The 16,712-nt window shown below is 45.1% G+C and overlaps 1 protein-coding gene across 3 annotated transcripts; it reads left to right on the top strand.

Annotated features, from left to right (window-relative positions):
• The first annotated feature begins 22 nt into the window (after window positions 1–22).
• Window positions 23–16,162, top strand: HDAC3 (histone deacetylase 3). 3 transcript variants are annotated; one of them, XM_004042682.5, is made up of 15 exons: window positions 23–191; window positions 297–379; window positions 1,973–2,115; window positions 6,946–7,027; window positions 7,155–7,211; window positions 7,332–7,387; window positions 7,765–7,898; window positions 8,432–8,512; window positions 8,884–8,957; window positions 9,113–9,177; window positions 10,778–10,867; window positions 10,990–11,048; window positions 11,297–11,376; window positions 11,696–11,853; window positions 15,504–16,162. In XM_004042682.5, the coding sequence occupies exons 1-15, from the start codon at window positions 137–139 to the stop codon at window positions 15,571–15,573; spliced, it is 1,287 nt and encodes a 428-aa protein (XP_004042730.3). In that variant the 5' UTR covers window positions 23–136; the 3' UTR covers window positions 15,574–16,162. The 3 variants fall into 3 exon arrangements, with proteins under 3 accessions (XP_004042730.3, XP_030866627.3, XP_063562898.1); XM_031010767.3 differs by lacking the exon at window positions 15,504–16,162 and having other exon boundaries at window positions 59–191; window positions 11,696–12,199; XM_063706828.1 differs by lacking the exons at window positions 23–191; window positions 1,973–2,115.
• The last annotated feature ends 550 nt before the right edge of the window (window positions 16,163–16,712 follow it).

Below are 16,712 nucleotides of genomic sequence, written 5' to 3'. Positions count from 1 at the left end.
GATGGAGGCGGGGCCGCAACGCCCAGTTCCGCAGAGGCCGGCTACGTGCTTGCGCAGCACGCACGGCCGGGGAGGGGCTGGCGGCGGGCGGCGGGCGGCGGGTGGCGGAGGTGCGGGGCTTGCTCCCGCCGGCACCATGGCCAAGACCGTGGCCTATTTCTACGACCCCGACGTGGGCAACTTCCACTACGGTGAGGAAACAGGGCTATGCATGAGGGGTTGGGACACGGAGGTTTTGAGGCGGGGTTGCAACTCCAGGGGTGAGAGCTGACGAACTCTCTTCTCCCCACCCCCAGGAGCTGGACACCCTATGAAGCCCCATCGCCTGGCATTGACCCATAGCCTGGTCCTGCATTACGGTCTCTATAAGAAGATGATCGTGAGTTCCGCCGCCTCGGCCGGGGGTTGGGGGGTGGGGCGAGCTGTGGCCGTAGGGATAGGTGGGCTGGACTGAGTGCATGAAGTGCGACCCGCCCCTAGAGTATCGGGGAGCTGGATAGAAGTCACCAGGAGTACCTTGAAAGTGCAGGGTGTTGGGGGTGGCGTCCTCTGCTTAATGGAAAGTACTTTCTCACCTCAGGTCGGCCACCCTCTGACTGTAGGCACACTAGCCCTTGGCCTAGGGTTAGCGTGATGTGGGGCTGGTTTGAAGACAGAAGGTGTGTTCCTCCTCTGCATTTTAGAGTGTGGATAGGGCCTTGGCCTCAGGAATTAGGGTTAGGGGAGCGGATATCACCGTATCAGGGTGCGAGGTTTACCCTCAGTTCCCACTCCTCTTTTACCACCTTTCTTTACCTCCAAGGAGCTAGGGCTCCAGGGTGGAACGATGCTGCCGTCTTTGTAAATGTGTATGTGCGTGTGGAACAGAGGCGATATCTTAGGTATTCCTTTTTCAGCCTGGAATACCTCTACATGGTTCTGCTTAATCGCTATCCAGTTTTTCATCTACCAGACATACACATGCTGTCTTCCCAGCTTGGAATTTATGGCTGTGATATGGGATAGTAACAGTTAAGCCACGCCAGGCGTGGTGGCCCATGCCTGTAATCCCAGCACTTTGGGAGGCTGAAATGGGAGGATCGCTTGAGGCCAGGAGTTGGAGACCAGCTTGGGCCACAGTGGGACCCACATCTACAAAAATAAAAAATAAAAAAAGTAGCCATGTGCGGTGGGTGTGCCTGTAGTCCCAACTACTTGGGAGGCCGAGGGGAGAGGATGGCTTGGGCCCAGGAGTTTGAAGTTACAGTGATCTATGATCAGCAGCCTGAGTTGACAGGGAGAACCTTGTCTCAAAAGAAAAAATAAGACAAAACAGCTAAACCCAGGCTTTATGTGTTGCTAGGGAAACTAGTGAACAATATGAATGAATGTTCATTGCTTGTGCCAAGGCACAGACAAATGGATTGGTCATAGAAAAGACTGAGGTGATGTTAGTGCAGGAATCTATATCCCTTGAGATTGTTTGCCTATATGTACCTGTGTGCATTTTCTGGGAGAAGAATAGCTCTTTCTTGTCCAGTTTTCAAAGAGGTGTGACACATCCCCCTGACCTTCCAAAGATAATAAATCTTTGATTTTAATTAGAAAGTTGACATATATCCCATATATTTGACTCCAGAAAGAAGAATCCAGAGGAAAGAGGACAGAATCAGAGCTTGGGGGAGGAGATGAGCATGGAGAGAACTGGGAATAGGAGATTCCAAGGAACAGGGCAGGTGGATCAGGGCTCAAAGTTGAGAAGGTACGATAGGCTGAGCTGGAGGTGGAAAGGAAAAGAAGTGGTCTTCAGGGGGCTCATTTGTAATAACTTACCTGGTTAATCGGAGTCTCTCTACTGACTTAAGGATTGTGGGATGAGGGGAATGCTATGTTTGGCTTCATATAGTCTCCAGGACTGGGTTCAGTACGGGTGGTCTGAGCCTGTGGAGTGGGGCTGACCCTGCCTGGGTTCATCTTGTGTCTCCATCCCGAGGTCTTCAAGCCATACCAGGCCTCCCAGCATGACATGTGCCGCTTCCACTCCGAGGACTACATTGACTTCCTGCAGAGAGTCAGCCCCACCAATATGCAAGGCTTCACCAAGAGTCTTAATGCCTTCAACGTAGGCGATGACTGGTGAGGGAGGACTGGGAGTTTTGATGTCTAACAGTTTAATGCCAAGCCCTTCAGTGAGGTCTTTTGGCAGCAGTGGGAAGATCTCAAGGGGGGCCTACTTGTCAGTGAATCATAATTCACTTTATTTGTTTATTCAATAAATATTTATTGGTCACTTGTTCTAGGCAGGCCCTGTGCTAAGTGCTGGGAATGCAGTGATGAACAAAAACAAAATTTTAATGTTGTATTTTTGCTAAGTCTTATAAAGAGGAGGTGTATGACAGATTATGAGAGTGTATACGTGGAGGATTGTTTAGCTTGGTGGAGTGGCTGGTCGGTGGGGCCTTCCTAGAGGAAGTAAAGATTGAGCTGAGATCTGAAAAAAGAGTAGAAGTAATCAGATGAAAGATGGTTGGAGGGTGAGGGGAGAAGTATAGCAGGCAGTAGAGACAAGTGCTAAGGGTCTGTGGTAGGACTGAGTATGACTCATTTGAGGAACAGAAAAAAGGCCAAGTGCAGAGTATGAAGAGGAGGTGAACTGAATTGAGGCTAAAGAAATAGGGCCTTTTAAAAGCAAACAGCTCTATTATGAATTGGGGTTTTTACCTGTAGAGTAGAGGGAAGCTATCAGAGTGTTTTAAAAAGCAAGGGATCTTAAGAGGGCTATAGGCAGTTAAAAAAACAAAAAAAACAACAAAGGATTGGTTTGATATCATTAGGTTTACATTGAGCTTGTATCATCCATAGAAGAGTCAGGGTTAGACCCTCTGGGGAAGGGAGTGGACAACAAAGATAAGCCACACTCTACTCTATATCCATGAAAAAATAGTAACCATCACAGCTACCAGTTGCTCAATTCTACTTACTTTTGTTTTTAAACTTTTTATTAGGGAAAATTTCAAAAATTTCTGAAAGTGAAGTAGTGCAGTGACCTCCCATACGTCCATCACCTAGCTTCAACGCTTATGAGCAAATGGCCACTCTTTTTTTTTTTTTTTGAGACAGAGTCTCACTCTGTAGCCCAGGCTGGAGTGCAGTGGTGCAGTCTTGGCTCACTGCAACCTCCGCCTCCTGGGTTCAAGCGATTCTCATGCCTCAGACTCCCGAGTAGCTGGGATTACAGGCGCCTGCCACCATGCCTGGCTAATTTTTGTATGTTTAGTAGAGATGGGGTTTCACTATGTTGGTCAGGCTGGTTTTGAACTCCTGACCTCAGGTGATCCACCAGCCTCAGCCTCCAAAAGTGCTGGGATTACAGACGTGAGCCATCGCACCCAGCTGAGCAAGTGGCCACTCTTACTTCATCTATACTCCCTCATGTTAGATTGTTTTAAAGCAGATCCTAGATGTTATATCCTTTTATCCATAAATATTTTATTATATATCTCTAAATGATACTCTTTTAAAAAAAATAGTATCATTATCAAACCTAAAAAGTTAACAGTGATTCCTTAATGTCATCAAATATGGGATCAGTATTCGAATTTCTGCAGTTGTCTCATAATTATTTTGTAGCTAGTTTAAATCCAGATCTAAACAAGGTCTATACAGTGCATTTGGTTGATATGTCTCTTAAGACTTTTAATTTGTAGCTTTTCTGTCACCCCCTTGAATTTATTTCTTGAAGAAACCAGGTTGTTGATCCTGTAGAATTTCTTATGATAGCTACCATTTATTGAGTGCTTACTCTGCTAGGTATTATGCCAAGGGTTGCTGGTAAATCCACTTAATTCTCATACCAATCCTTAGATGTATTATAATAGACCTTTTTCTGATGTTATATATAAGTAAATTGAGGTTTGGGAATATCTAGGTAACTTAGCCTCAGTCACATAACTGGTCATTGGAGGGGGCATGATCCAGATCCCAGGTTTTTAAACCACTAATCTGTTTTCCTGAAAGATCTTAATGACAGAAGCAGCCAGGGCTGTAGGATAGAGGCCAACTCATTAGGCTGGCATTGGCACCTTTCCAACTTTATCCCTACACCTCAGCTGCACAGGATACCTTCCTGGAATGCCCTTAGTTCTCTATTCAACCTCTTCAAGGCCTTCTCAGCCTTCACACCATCTCCATGAAACCTTTCTTGACCACACCAGCCCATAGAGCTCTGTCTTGCACACACTGCACTGCTCATTTGGTGTTCAGTCACATGCTGTCTGGGGAGGTTTCTTGTTTTTTTGTTAGTATTCCTGCTGTTATTTCTGAGCTCACTTTCTAGCTCTGAGAATACAGGGTCAGCCCTTACGCCACACTGGGGTCCTGTAGATGCTCTTTGTGCAATTAGGGAATGCTAATTAGAATACTATCTCTGGGCTATTTATGCTGCATCAGTCTTCCTGTCAAACAAGTTACAGTTGTGCTTATCTGTATTTCCGATGAGAATCAGGAATTTTTCTTCTGTTTAATGAATTTCTGATTGCTTTCAAAGTATTCTAACATAAGTAGCCAAATTGTACTATAGGCCTTTAAATGAAAAAAATAAAAAAGTAGTCCCAAGCCGGGCGCAGTGGCTCACGCCTGTAATCCCAGCACTTTAGGAGGCCAAGGCGGGCGGACCACCTAAGGTCAGGAGTTCAAGACCAGCCTGGCCAACATGGTGAAACCCCATCTCTACTAAAAATACAAAAATTAGTCATGTGTGGTGGCACGTGCCTGTAGTCCCAGCTACTCCGGGAGGCTGAGGCAGGAGAATTGCTTGAACCCGGGAGGCGGAGGTTGCAGTGACCTGAGATTGCACCACTGCACTCCAGCCTGGGCAACAGAGTGAGACTCTGTCTTAAAAAAAAAAAAAGTGGGGGGAGGGGGGAGGGATATCATTGGGAGATATACCTAATGCTAGATGACGAGTTAGTGGGTGCAGCGCACCAGAATGGCACATGTATACATATGTAACTAACCTGCACAATGTGCACATGTACCCTAAAACTTAAAGTATAATAAAAAAAAAAAAAAATTCCAGACCTCTCCTTTTCACCCATAAATCCCTCTGCCCAGTGACAGCCACTTTCAGCTCCTTTCCCCTATGTCTTCTGGTATTTACCTTTGGATTTCTAAATAATAATAATATTAATTGACTGTTATTACTAATCTGTAATCCTTAGGTAATACCTGTTATGTACTAGGTACTGTTCTAAGTGCTTTACAGCCATTAGCTTATTTAATCTCAACAACCCCTATGAAGCAGGGTCTATTATTGTTTCCTTTTACCGATGAGGACACTTAAGCACAGAAAGGTTAAACAGTTTGTACAACCTCACTATCATTAGTAGGTGTTAAAGAACCTAGGTAGTCTAGCTCCAGAATCGGTGCTTGTAATCATACTCCCCTCCTGTATTGTCTCTCATTGCTATTTCTTCGTCTGTCAATTTTAGGCATTATCTGTTAAGCTTTTAGTATGGGATATGAGCATTTAGTCTTCTTACACCATCACGTTGGCTTCCTTTCCCCTTTCAGCTTCATAGTAATTTAAAAATAAATCAGTATTCTGTGTTTACATTATTATAACTCTGAAAGATTCATTTACTATCAAGCCAAATAGTGTAGTGTGATTTAATCTATTTTCTTCTAAAGCTTTTTGTTTTTCCTGGAGCTGACAATTGCATTATTTTTTCATTTGCTTAGTTTTCTGGTATTAATCACTAATTCTTTCCAAGCCTTTTGAGAAACTGTAAAACCCTACAATTCTTGCTTGAACCCGGGAGGCGGAGGCTGCAGTGAGCCGAGGTCGCACCACTGCACCCCAGCCTGGGCGACAGAGCAAGACCCCATCTCAAAAAACAAACAAACAAAAAACCCCTACAGTTCTGTTTTTCACATGATCAAATGTATCAGCTGCACTATTTTTTTTTTTGAGACCTAAAACTAGGGATTGCTAAGCCTTTCCTTTTTAAAAAGTCAGGTTTATATAGGTATAACTTGCATACAGTAAAATTAACCTTTTTTAGGTGTAAGAGTTCTGAGAGGTTTGATAGAATATATCAAGGTATAGGGCCAGCGCCGATGGCTCACACCTGTAGTCCCAACAATTTGGGAGGCCAAGGCGGGAGGATCACTTAGGCCCAGGAGTTTGAGACCAGCTTGGGCAACATAGTGAGACCCTGTCTCTACAAAACAAAACAAAAAAAAGTATCAAGGTACAGGAAATTTCCACTACCCAACAAAGGTCACTCACCCTTTTGTAGTTAATAACTTCTCTGCAACCTAGATCCAGCCAACTACTGATATGATGTCTGTCCTTGTATTTTACCTTTTCCAGAATGTTACATAAATGGAGTCATACAGTAAGTAGGCTTTTGTGTCTGGCTTCAAGCCTTTACTTTTTATAAAGAATAACAATGGTAATAATTATAGCTGACATTTATTAAAGGCTTAGCGGATACCGTATACTGTGCTACAGGCTTTTTGTGGGTTATCTCATCACTGTTTCACATATGTAGGTATACAATTCTTTCTTTAAAATATGTGACTGAAGAATATTATTGAACATTATGCTAAAATTTGTTACACTGAGAAGACTAAGAAAAACAGAGCTCATGTTTTCTTTCAACTGATTTCCTTTTTACATTGTACTTGAGTACCTGGAAGCTGCTTGCTTCTTTCCGCAGCTAGGATACAAACTCCCTGACAGTTAAGTGCTTCTTTACTTCCCATCCAGTGCCTTGCACAGGGCTTGGTACATGGTTTGGTCCAAAATATTTGTTGAATAAATTTGCAGATAGCCCAGGTGTGTAGGAGAGGGAGAGAAGGTTCTTGAAAAATGGAGATTGGAGGAATCTAGGATGGGGAGGGAGATATGGGAAGGGCCCAGACAGAGGCAGGAGGGTTCCAACTTGTTCCTCTTCCCTGCAGCCCAGTGTTTCCCGGGCTCTTTGAGTTCTGCTCGCGTTACACAGGCGCATCTCTGCAAGGAGCAACCCAGCTGAACAACAAGGTGACATAGTCCCGAGTCCTGTTCTTCCTTTCCTCTGGATCCCTGGACTCAGGATTTAACCCTGATCCTGGGCTCCCAGCTTGAGGGGTGGGCAGGAAGGACTGTGACTTAGGTGTTTGTCTTTCAGATCTGTGATATTGCCATTAACTGGGCTGGTGGTCTGCACCATGCCAAGAAGTTTGAGGTGAGTGAGGAGGTGATGGGAAAGACAGTGGCCATCCTAGGGTAGGTGTTTAGGATGATGGCGGGGGGCAGCTGGGAGGGGAATTGCTCTTCTCTTTATGAGACCACTGTCTTGCCATAGGCCTCTGGCTTCTGCTATGTCAACGACATTGTGATTGGCATCCTGGAGCTGCTCAAGTAAGTAGCCCAGGAGGAGATGGGGGCAGTTATGGGATTCTTGGCTGAGGAGGTCTCTCAGTCTCAACCCTGACCTTGACCTCCCTCCTCCCTGATTAGCTTCTCCCAAGTTCTTGATGCTTTATTCAGGCTGCCTCTTCCACTGCTGCAGATTCCCTACTGCCTGCTCACATTTCAGCCTTCTCTGCATATCCCTCTCCTGTCCCTGCCTCTAGCCTCTAGGCTGGAGCCCCCAGTTGCCTTTAGGGAACTGGTGACATTAAGTTTCAGGTGACCAGGGCAGAAGCAGACTCTTCACAATTCGAGACCCGGTGTTTGAGAGGAGTGGGTTGGGGGGTTCACTTCTAGCTCAGACCCTGGCTTTGGCTTCCCTCTAGGTACCACCCTCGGGTGCTCTACATTGACATTGACATCCACCATGGTGATGGGGTTCAAGAAGCTTTCTACCTCACTGACCGGGTCATGACGGTGTCCTTCCACAAATACGGAAATTACTTCTTCCCTGGCACAGGTATGGGAATAGGGATTACTTTCCCCTTTGCACCCTTCAGCTCTTTACTATGAGTGCCTCCTTCTCAGCCTTCTAGTCTCATCTCAGGTGTCCCCTCCTCAGAGAAGCCTTTCCTTACCACTCCAGTTATCATAATCACCTCCTTCCCCATTCCTCTGTTACATCAGCCTCATTGTTTCCCTCAGAACACTCACTGCTATTTGTGTTTATTGTGGTTTTTTGTTTTGTTTTGTTTACTGCCTCCCTCCTCCTCATGGCTACTCCCTAAGAATATAAGCTTGGTGGGATATCGTAAATTTCATTAGTTCCATTCGTTGCTGCATCCCTACTGCCTAGTACACAGTTGGCTCAGAGTGGATCCCCCAAAACTATTTGCCCAGTGAATGCAAGCTGCAAGAGATTTAGTGGCTCTAGGGAGTTTATAGTGAAGCTACATAGATGGAATGAGAGGCTCCCAGAGTGCAGATTGGGGTTGAAACAGCTGGGTTGTGGGTGCTTCCCATGTGTGGCTACCACCACCCACTTCCCTACAGGTGACATGTATGAAGTCGGGGCAGAGAGTGGCCGCTACTACTGTCTGAACGTGCCCCTGCGGGATGGCATTGATGACCAGAGTAAGTACCGAAGTCTTCCCTCTGTTCCCTAGGCCCCTTCTTTTTCTCCTTGAAATAACCTCTTCTGCCTGGTATTGTCTGCTGTTGGGCCAGTTGTCCTTAAGGATGAATGGCCTTCAGAGGGACCATGAATCTCTGGAAATTGTATGCAACATATCATGTGTATGTGCATTTTTCTGGGAAAAGTCATTGGCTTTCATCAGTCACTCATAGCAGTCTGGGATCCCTTCCAGAAGTTTCAGACCAGTGATTTGATTCTTTTGGGTTGCCCCTTTCCTGGGCTACATGCTCGCTCAACCCCCTTTTTCCTTTTGTTCCCTGTCTCCCCATCCCCTTGGGGTGCCAGGTGCCCATCTTTGGCCCTCTCCCAGGTTACAAGCACCTTTTCCAGCCGGTTATCAACCAGGTAGTGGACTTCTACCAACCCACGTGCATTGTGCTCCAGGTAATACTGTCAGTTCCTCCTCAGGAGTGTTCTGCCTGGGCTTGGGGAAAGAGAGCAAGGGAAGAGGATGTTCTTTAGGTTGGTGGTGGAAGGGGTATCTGTGATGTTCTGATCAGTTATCTCACTGCACTTTCCTGGGGTTTTGCTTTTTGCAGTGTGGAGCTGACTCTCTGGGCTGTGATCGATTGGGCTGCTTTAACCTCAGCATCCGAGGGCATGGGTGAGACTTGCTCTCCTTCTTCTCCCCAAGGTTTTTAAGTGGCCTTGGACTTCAGTACGTGGGTGGGGGTAGTTGGGGAATGGGCCTCACCTCTTCTTGGAAATCAAAAATAGCTACAAATTGTACTTGAACTAGAAATGTCATCTGGAACAGGGTTCCCTAGATGGTCATTCATTCATGATATATTTTTATTAAGCACCTAATATGTTCCAGGCATCATACCACATCATGGGGTGGAACAAGGAGTCTCCCATGAAGTTTACAGTTTAGGAAACAGACAAAAAATAAATAATCAAATGAAATAAATAGATTCTTATAAATTCTATGAAAGAAAAAAAGAAAGCTGAGACACAGGATACAATGGGGGACCTACTTGAGATAGCATAATTTGGGAAAGTTTTTCTGAGGAAGTAAAATTTGAGTTGAGACCTGGAGACTAAGAAGGAGTGAGTCATAAGAGGAGCAGAGAGAAGCCTGACCCAAGCATGGACAAAGACCCACAAAAGGCTCTGAGGGCTGGGCCCAGTGGCACACACCTATAATCTCAACACTTCCAGAGGCCAAGGTGGGAGAATCGCCTGAGGCTAGGAGTTTGAGGCCAGCCTGGGCAACATAGCGAGAGCCATCTCTACAGAAAATAAAAAACAAAATCAGCTGGGCATGATGGTGCATGCCTATAGTCCTAGCTACTCAGGAAGCCGAGGCAGGAGGATCACTTGAGCCTAGGAGTTTGAGGTTACAGTGAACTATGATTGTGCCACTGGACTTCAGTCTGTTGAGGTGAGGTCCGAGAAGCTGGCCATGGTGAGATTGTGCAGAGCCTTTAAACCCTGGTAAGGAGTTTGAATTATATTCCAAAGATGATGGGAAACCATCGAAGGATTTTAAGCAGGAAAGTGACATGATCCAATTTGTGTTTGAAAGTGACTATTCTGGCTGCTGAATAGAGAAAGGTTTGGGTAGGGGGGATGGAGATGGAAGTAGAAAGACCAGTTAGGAAGCCATGGTGTTGGTTAGGTGCCCAGACTAAGGTGGAGGGGGTGGCAATGGAGAGAAGTAGATGATCTGAGGTGTGTGTGTGTGTGTGTGTGTGTGTATATACACACACACACACACACATATGTTTTTTTTTTTCTTTTTTGAGATAGAGTCTTGCTCTGTCACCCAGGCTGGAGTGCAGTGGCACGATCTTGGCTCAGTGCAAGCTCTGCCTCCTGGGTTCAAGCAATTCTCCTGCCTCAGCCTCCTGAGTAGCTGGGACTACTACAAAGGCGTGAGCACCGCGCCGGGTGTGAGTTATATTTTCAAGGCTAGAATTGACAGAACTTGGGTTGATGAGAATAGTTGATTAGCAGGCAGGGTGCCAGGGAGGGTGTTGAGCAGAACAGAGGGGGGACTGTGCTTTATTTTAAAATTTTTATTGAGACACAGCATATAAAGTATACCCAAATCTTAAGGGTATAACATAATGAATTTCACTATCAAGATAAAGATTTAGAACATTTATAGTTTTCTTGTGCTCCTTTCAGGCAATACCTAAAGGTATTTACCTTGTCTTTTGATAACCTCCTCCACATCTTCCTCTGGTTCCTTTTAACAGGGAATGCGTTGAATATGTCAAGAGCTTCAATATCCCTCTACTCGTGCTGGGTGGTGGTGGTTATACTGTCCGAAATGTTGCCCGCTGCTGGTGAGCACTCTCCTGATTTCCTCCCCTGTTGTCCAGTGTGAGCTAGGGTGTCCCTCAGATATGGCCACATGGGCCCTTCAGCCCACTTGGTCAGCCTGCTCCCCTCTGCTGGTTGGTTTCAGGACATATGAGACATCGCTGCTGGTAGAAGAGGCCATTAGTGAGGAGCTTCCCTATAGTGGTAAGGACCACCCCACAACACCCCCATAACAGGAAGGCCATTCTCACCAGATTCCAGAATGACCTGGTTTGAAGGCACATGGGAAATTTTACACTCTCAGAGCTCTGCAGACTAAACCCCTGGGCTCAGAGCAGGGAAAAGATTGGGCAGCTATTATGTAGGTGCTCTGGATGGGAAGGAAAAAGATTGGGAAGTCTTGTTAGCTGCCTTTCTCAGTCTGAGCCATACTTTCTCCTCTCCTCCCCAAGAATACTTCGAGTACTTTGCCCCAGACTTCACACTTCATCCAGATGTCAGCACCCGCATCGAGAATCAGAACTCACGCCAGGTCAGCAGCTCAGAAAAGCTGAGCACAAACTTCTCCTGAAAGGTGGAGCCCAGGAGAGGTCAAAGATGTCGGAAGTAGGAAAAACCAAAGAGAAGGAAGTTCTAAGCCATCACAGTCACTGTTATTGGCTAGGAGGCAGTCCAGTTTAAAGTAGAGGCAGTTGGGGTTGGTGGGGAGGGAGAGCTATCAGTTGGGGGACCTGAACTAGAGGTACCACTGAGATGAAAACCAGGATGGTAGGGGTAAAAGGCAGCTAGGAGATTCCATGTCCTGGGAATCTCTGGAAACTGCTCACTCTGTATTCCTCATTTCCAACCAGTATCTGGACCAGATCCGCCAGACAATCTTTGAAAACCTGAAGATGCTGAACCATGCACCTAGTGTCCAGATTCATGACGTGCCTGCAGACCTCCTGACCTATGACAGGACTGATGAGGCTGATGCAGAGGAGAGGGGTCCTGAGGAGAACTATAGCAGGTCTGGGAGCAGGGACTTCAGCCTACTTTCAATAGGCTTGCTCGGGAGGTTTAAAAGGGAAAAAGTAAATGGGAAGGTATTAGTTTAATTGCCTCTGGCTTACCTCCTTTAGTCTGCTACAATTTCCTCACTCTTTTCTTTGTTATTTTTAATGACAAAAGTAACATGTATTTATTGCAAAATTTTAAAACAGCACCAAAATATGGTGTTGGCTTTCACACAATCCCAGACCTATTCCACAGGAGTAACCACTGTTAATAGTTTTTATTGTTTTGGATAGACCTTTTTCTATAGATTGCAAATATACTGTTCTGTATGTACATATAAACAAACACATATACACTCATTTACAGTTTGTGTGGTTTTTGGTTTTTTGTAAATACAAATAGGGTCATTCTACATATGCTGCTTTACATCATATAGCTGTTTCCAGCTAGCTAATATAGATCTGCTTCAGTATTTTATCAGCTGTATAATAATTTACTATGTGGATAGATTATTTTCCATTTTTTTGGTATTACAATAATAATGTGGCAATGAACCCCCTTACATTATACATCTTTGCATTCTTGTTTGAGTGGGTTAGATAGTAGAATGGTTGCTGCTAGGTCAAAGGCTGTGTGCATTAATTTTTTTTTTTTTTTTTTTGAGACAGGGTCTCATTCTGTCACCCAGGCTAGAGTACAGTGGCATGATTATAGCTCACTGCAATCTTGAACTCCTGGGTTCAAGCGATCCTCCTGCCTCAGCCCCTCGAGTAGCTGGGATCATAGGTGTGCACCACGACACCTGGCTAATTTTTTTTTTTTTGGTAGAGACGGAGTCTTGCCTTGTTGCCCAGGCTGGTCTCAAACTCCTGGGCTCAAATGTCCTCCTGCCCCGGCCTTCCAAAGTGCTGGGATTATAGGCATGAGCCACTGAGCCTGGCCTAAAATTTTTTATATTTGCTGCCAAATTGCCGTCCAGAAAGTCTGTAGCAGCCTATAGTCTTGCCAGCATTTTACTCAGTCTTTCCAGGTCTTGAGCTGGACAGGTCACTGCCTGCGTACTACTCTCTAAGGCTCTTTGATTTCTTTGCTCTGTTAATTTTTTCAGGTGGGATAATTGCATTGTGGTTATGTTTTTTTTTTTTTTTTTTTTTAAAAGTCTTTATCTTTCTGAGATACATACAAAATATTTGTAGATGGAATGAATTAGGGGGGAAAAAGGATAGGATGGAATTTTTTTTTAATCCCAAAACTTTGCTGAAAAATGAAAGGGAAAGACAACAGAACCCAGAAGTGCAGAAACAGATGCACTTAATGGGGAACAGATTTCCTTACATGACTGAGGGATAACCACAGCTGGACACTTGTGGGACACGCTGTCTTGCTCCCACGCAGGGTTAGAGGTTTGAGCCGGCTCTGCTGCAGAGCCTGATGGGCTTCTCAGCCCCTTCTAGAATCTGCTTCTGTCTTAGAATTCAGGCCTCCGAATCTCTCCTCTGGACCTGGGCTTTACTGCTCTGACTCTTGGGGATCTCTGCAACTCTCCTCCTCCAAGAATATCCCCCGATCCCTTCTGAGTGAGGAAGTGCTGAACATCTGGCTTCAGGGCTTCCAGGACTATTGGAAATTGCTTTTCATTGTCTGGTTTGGTTTGGTAAAACCTGTTTTTAAGTTCTTCCTTTTGGGTTTTTTATCAATAGCTCCAGGCTGGCATCTGGACCTAGTCTCTGCATTATAATAATACCAAGCCCTGTCACAGCCAGCAGAAGCCTCAGGCCTCTTCCTGTTCCTAAGCCCTACCTCTCTGTCAGGCCACCCACTGAGTTTCTGTTCTTCTTTGATGCCTATAGCTCCAGCTTGCATATGACTTGCAGAGTAGAAATAGGAAGAGTTACCACTTTTTGTAGGTTTGCCAAGCACCAGACACTACTAAGTGCTGTCTATTACAACATATATATAATCATTCTGTTGCCATCAGACAACTCTGATGGCTCTTATTTTCAGATTAACACGGGAGGAATCTAAGGCTCAGAGAGTCTAAGTAACTTTCTTTCTTTCTTTTTTTTTTTTTTTTTTGAGACGGAGTTTCGCTCTTTTTGCCCAGGCTGGAGTGCGATGGCATGATCTCGGCTCACCGCAACCTCTGCCTCCCGGGTTCAAGCGATTCTCCTGCCTTAGCCTCCCAAGTAGCTTGGATTACAGGCATGAGCCTCCATGCCTGGCTAATTTTTTTTGTATTTTTAGAAGAGATGGGGTTTCTCCATGTTATTCAGGCTGGTCTCAAACTCCTGACCTCAGGTGATCTGCCTGCCTTGGCCTCCCAAAGTGCTAGGATTACAGGCTACAGGTGTGAGCCACCGCCCCCCGGCGAGACTTAAGTAACTTTCTGAAGGTCACATGGCTAGTTAAAGATCAGGGCTGAGATTCAACCTGATTCTCTGACTCCACACCTTTAACCCTGTGCACTTAGAAGTAACTGAGACATTGCTCACCATGCAGATAAGGCCTTTCCTGGCTTAGTTCCTCAGCTTCTCTTTGATGACTTTCTCAATTCTCTGTGTCCCAGAGAATGCTTTTTCTTTTCTTTCTTTTTTTTTTTGAGACGGAGTCTCACTCTGTTGCCAGGCTGGAGTGCAGTGGCTAATCCTGGCTCACTGCAACCTCCTCCTCCCAGGTTCAAGTGATTCTCCTGCCTCAGCCTCCTCAGTAGCTGAGATTACAGGCATGTGCCACCACACCCGGCTAATTTTTGTATTTTTAGTAGAGACGGAGTTTCACCATGTTGGCCAGGATGGTCTTGATCTCTTGACCTTGTGATCCACCTGCCTTGGCCTCCCAAAGTGCTGGGATTACAGGTGTGAGCTACCACGCCCGGCCTTTGAGAATACTTTTTCAAAAAGAAAGAAACCAATATTGAGTACCTGTTGGGCCCTGTTTTGCTTTCACATCCATTCTTTCACTATGGGTTTATAATACCACGTCACTCTTCTTAAAATTAAAACTCTCCTTTACCTTGCACTTAGAAGAAAATCCAAAATTTTGACTGTGGCTTAAAAAGGTCCTGCATGCTAGCCCTTACCTACATCCAGGATCTCATCTCTAACTACTCTCCTCCATGCATAGTGCTCCCGGCTGTCCTGGCCTCCTTGTTCTTACTGGAATACATCAGTCTCTTTCCATTTCATGACCTCTGTAGTTGGTTTTCTTGCAGCTTGGAATGGCCTTCCTGAAGTCTTTGCCTGCTTAGCTCCTCCTCAGACTTTAGATCTTATGTCCCAATAGTCCTGTCTGAAATTTCACCCTTTTCCTCTCATCACCTTCAGTCCTATCACTTCATTTTATTAATTGTACTCTCCATCATCTGAAATTATTATATTTATTTACTTTGTTAGTTACTAGTCTCATTTATTAGGTAAGCTTTTTGAGGATAGACAACCTTGTCCAGCTTGTTACTCTACTGTATTGCTAAGGTTTATGACCGTGTCTGTATAGAGTAGTTCCTTAATGTTTATTTGATACGTGAATGGGTGAATGAATAGCAGTCTCTACCAACAAGAGGAGGAGTGGTTCTCAACGGGGCCTGAGAAATGGCTTTGGAAAAGGGTGCTGGGAGAAGATTAGAACTTAGAGTGAGATCCTGACCTCTCTCCCCTTGCTTTGCAGGCCAGAGGCACCCAATGAGTTCTATGATGGAGACCATGACAATGACAAGGAAAGCGATGTGGAGATTTAAGAGTGGCTTGGGATGCTGTGTCCCAAGGAATTTCTTTTCACCTCTTGGTTGGGCTGGAGGGAAAAGGAGTGGCTCCTAGAGTCCTGGAGTGGTCACCCCAGGGCTTTTGCTGACTCTGGGAAAGAGTCTGGAGACCACAGTTGGTTCTCGAACCATCTACCTGCTTTTCCTCTCTCTCCCAAGGCCTGACAATGGTACCTATTAGGGATGAGATACGGACAAGGATAGCTATCTGGGACATTATTGGCAGTAGGCCCTGGAGGCCAGTCCCTAGCCCCCCTTGCCCCTTATTTCTTCCCTGCTTCCCTCGAACCCAGAGATTTTTGAGGGATGAACGGGTAGACAAGGACTGAGATTGCCTCTGACTTCCTCCTCCCCTGGGTTCTGACTTCTTCCTCCCCTTGCTTCCAGGGAAGATGAAGAGAGAGAGATTTGGAAGGGGCTCTGGCTCCCTAACACCTGAATCCCAGATGATGGGAAGTATGTTTTCAAGTGTGGGGAGGATATGAAAATGTTCTGTTCTCACTTTTGGCTTTATGTCCATTTTACCACTGTTTTTATCCAATAAACTAAGTCGGTATTTTTTGTACCTTTCGCCTTTCTAGGAATGTTAATTCTTGCTAGTTTCCTATTTATGAAAGGAGAGGGAAATGGGCATGATGATGCATGTAATAAAAGCATAGTTAACATTCATTCAGCACTTATCCTACGTTAGGCCCTGTGTATGTATTCTACATTTATTATTGTAAATATAAGAAGTTAATAGAGGATTTTGGTTAAGAGTTAGACAAACCTGGGCAGATTTGAGAGGAGTAGAAGATGACTTCAGGTTTTTGAATCTGGGTGTTTAGAGTAGTGATGCTAGTTGGTGAAGATACACTGAGATAAAACATGTTAAGTGCTTAGCACAGTGCCTGACATAAGAAGTTGCCCATTATCTGTCTATGTGAAGAACAATGCTAAATACTGTAGTAGCCACAAACATGGACCTTTCTCTAGAAGAGTTTACATTCCAGTCAGTAGTATGATAAATATTGTAGCAGATATAGACTGATACAAGAAAGAGGACTGATAGATGGGTCACTTTCTCCCCTCCATTCTCTGATTCTGTCTGTTCTCAACAGTAGCTTAGAAAGTAG

The sequence above is a fragment of the Gorilla gorilla genome, chromosome 4, assembly GCF_029281585.2.
Source record: "Gorilla gorilla gorilla isolate KB3781 chromosome 4, NHGRI_mGorGor1-v2.1_pri, whole genome shotgun sequence".
Lineage (NCBI taxonomy): Eukaryota > Metazoa > Chordata > Mammalia > Primates > Hominidae > Gorilla > Gorilla gorilla.
Note: the sequence above shows the minus strand (reverse complement) of the source record. Positions and strands in the feature narration are given on the sequence as shown.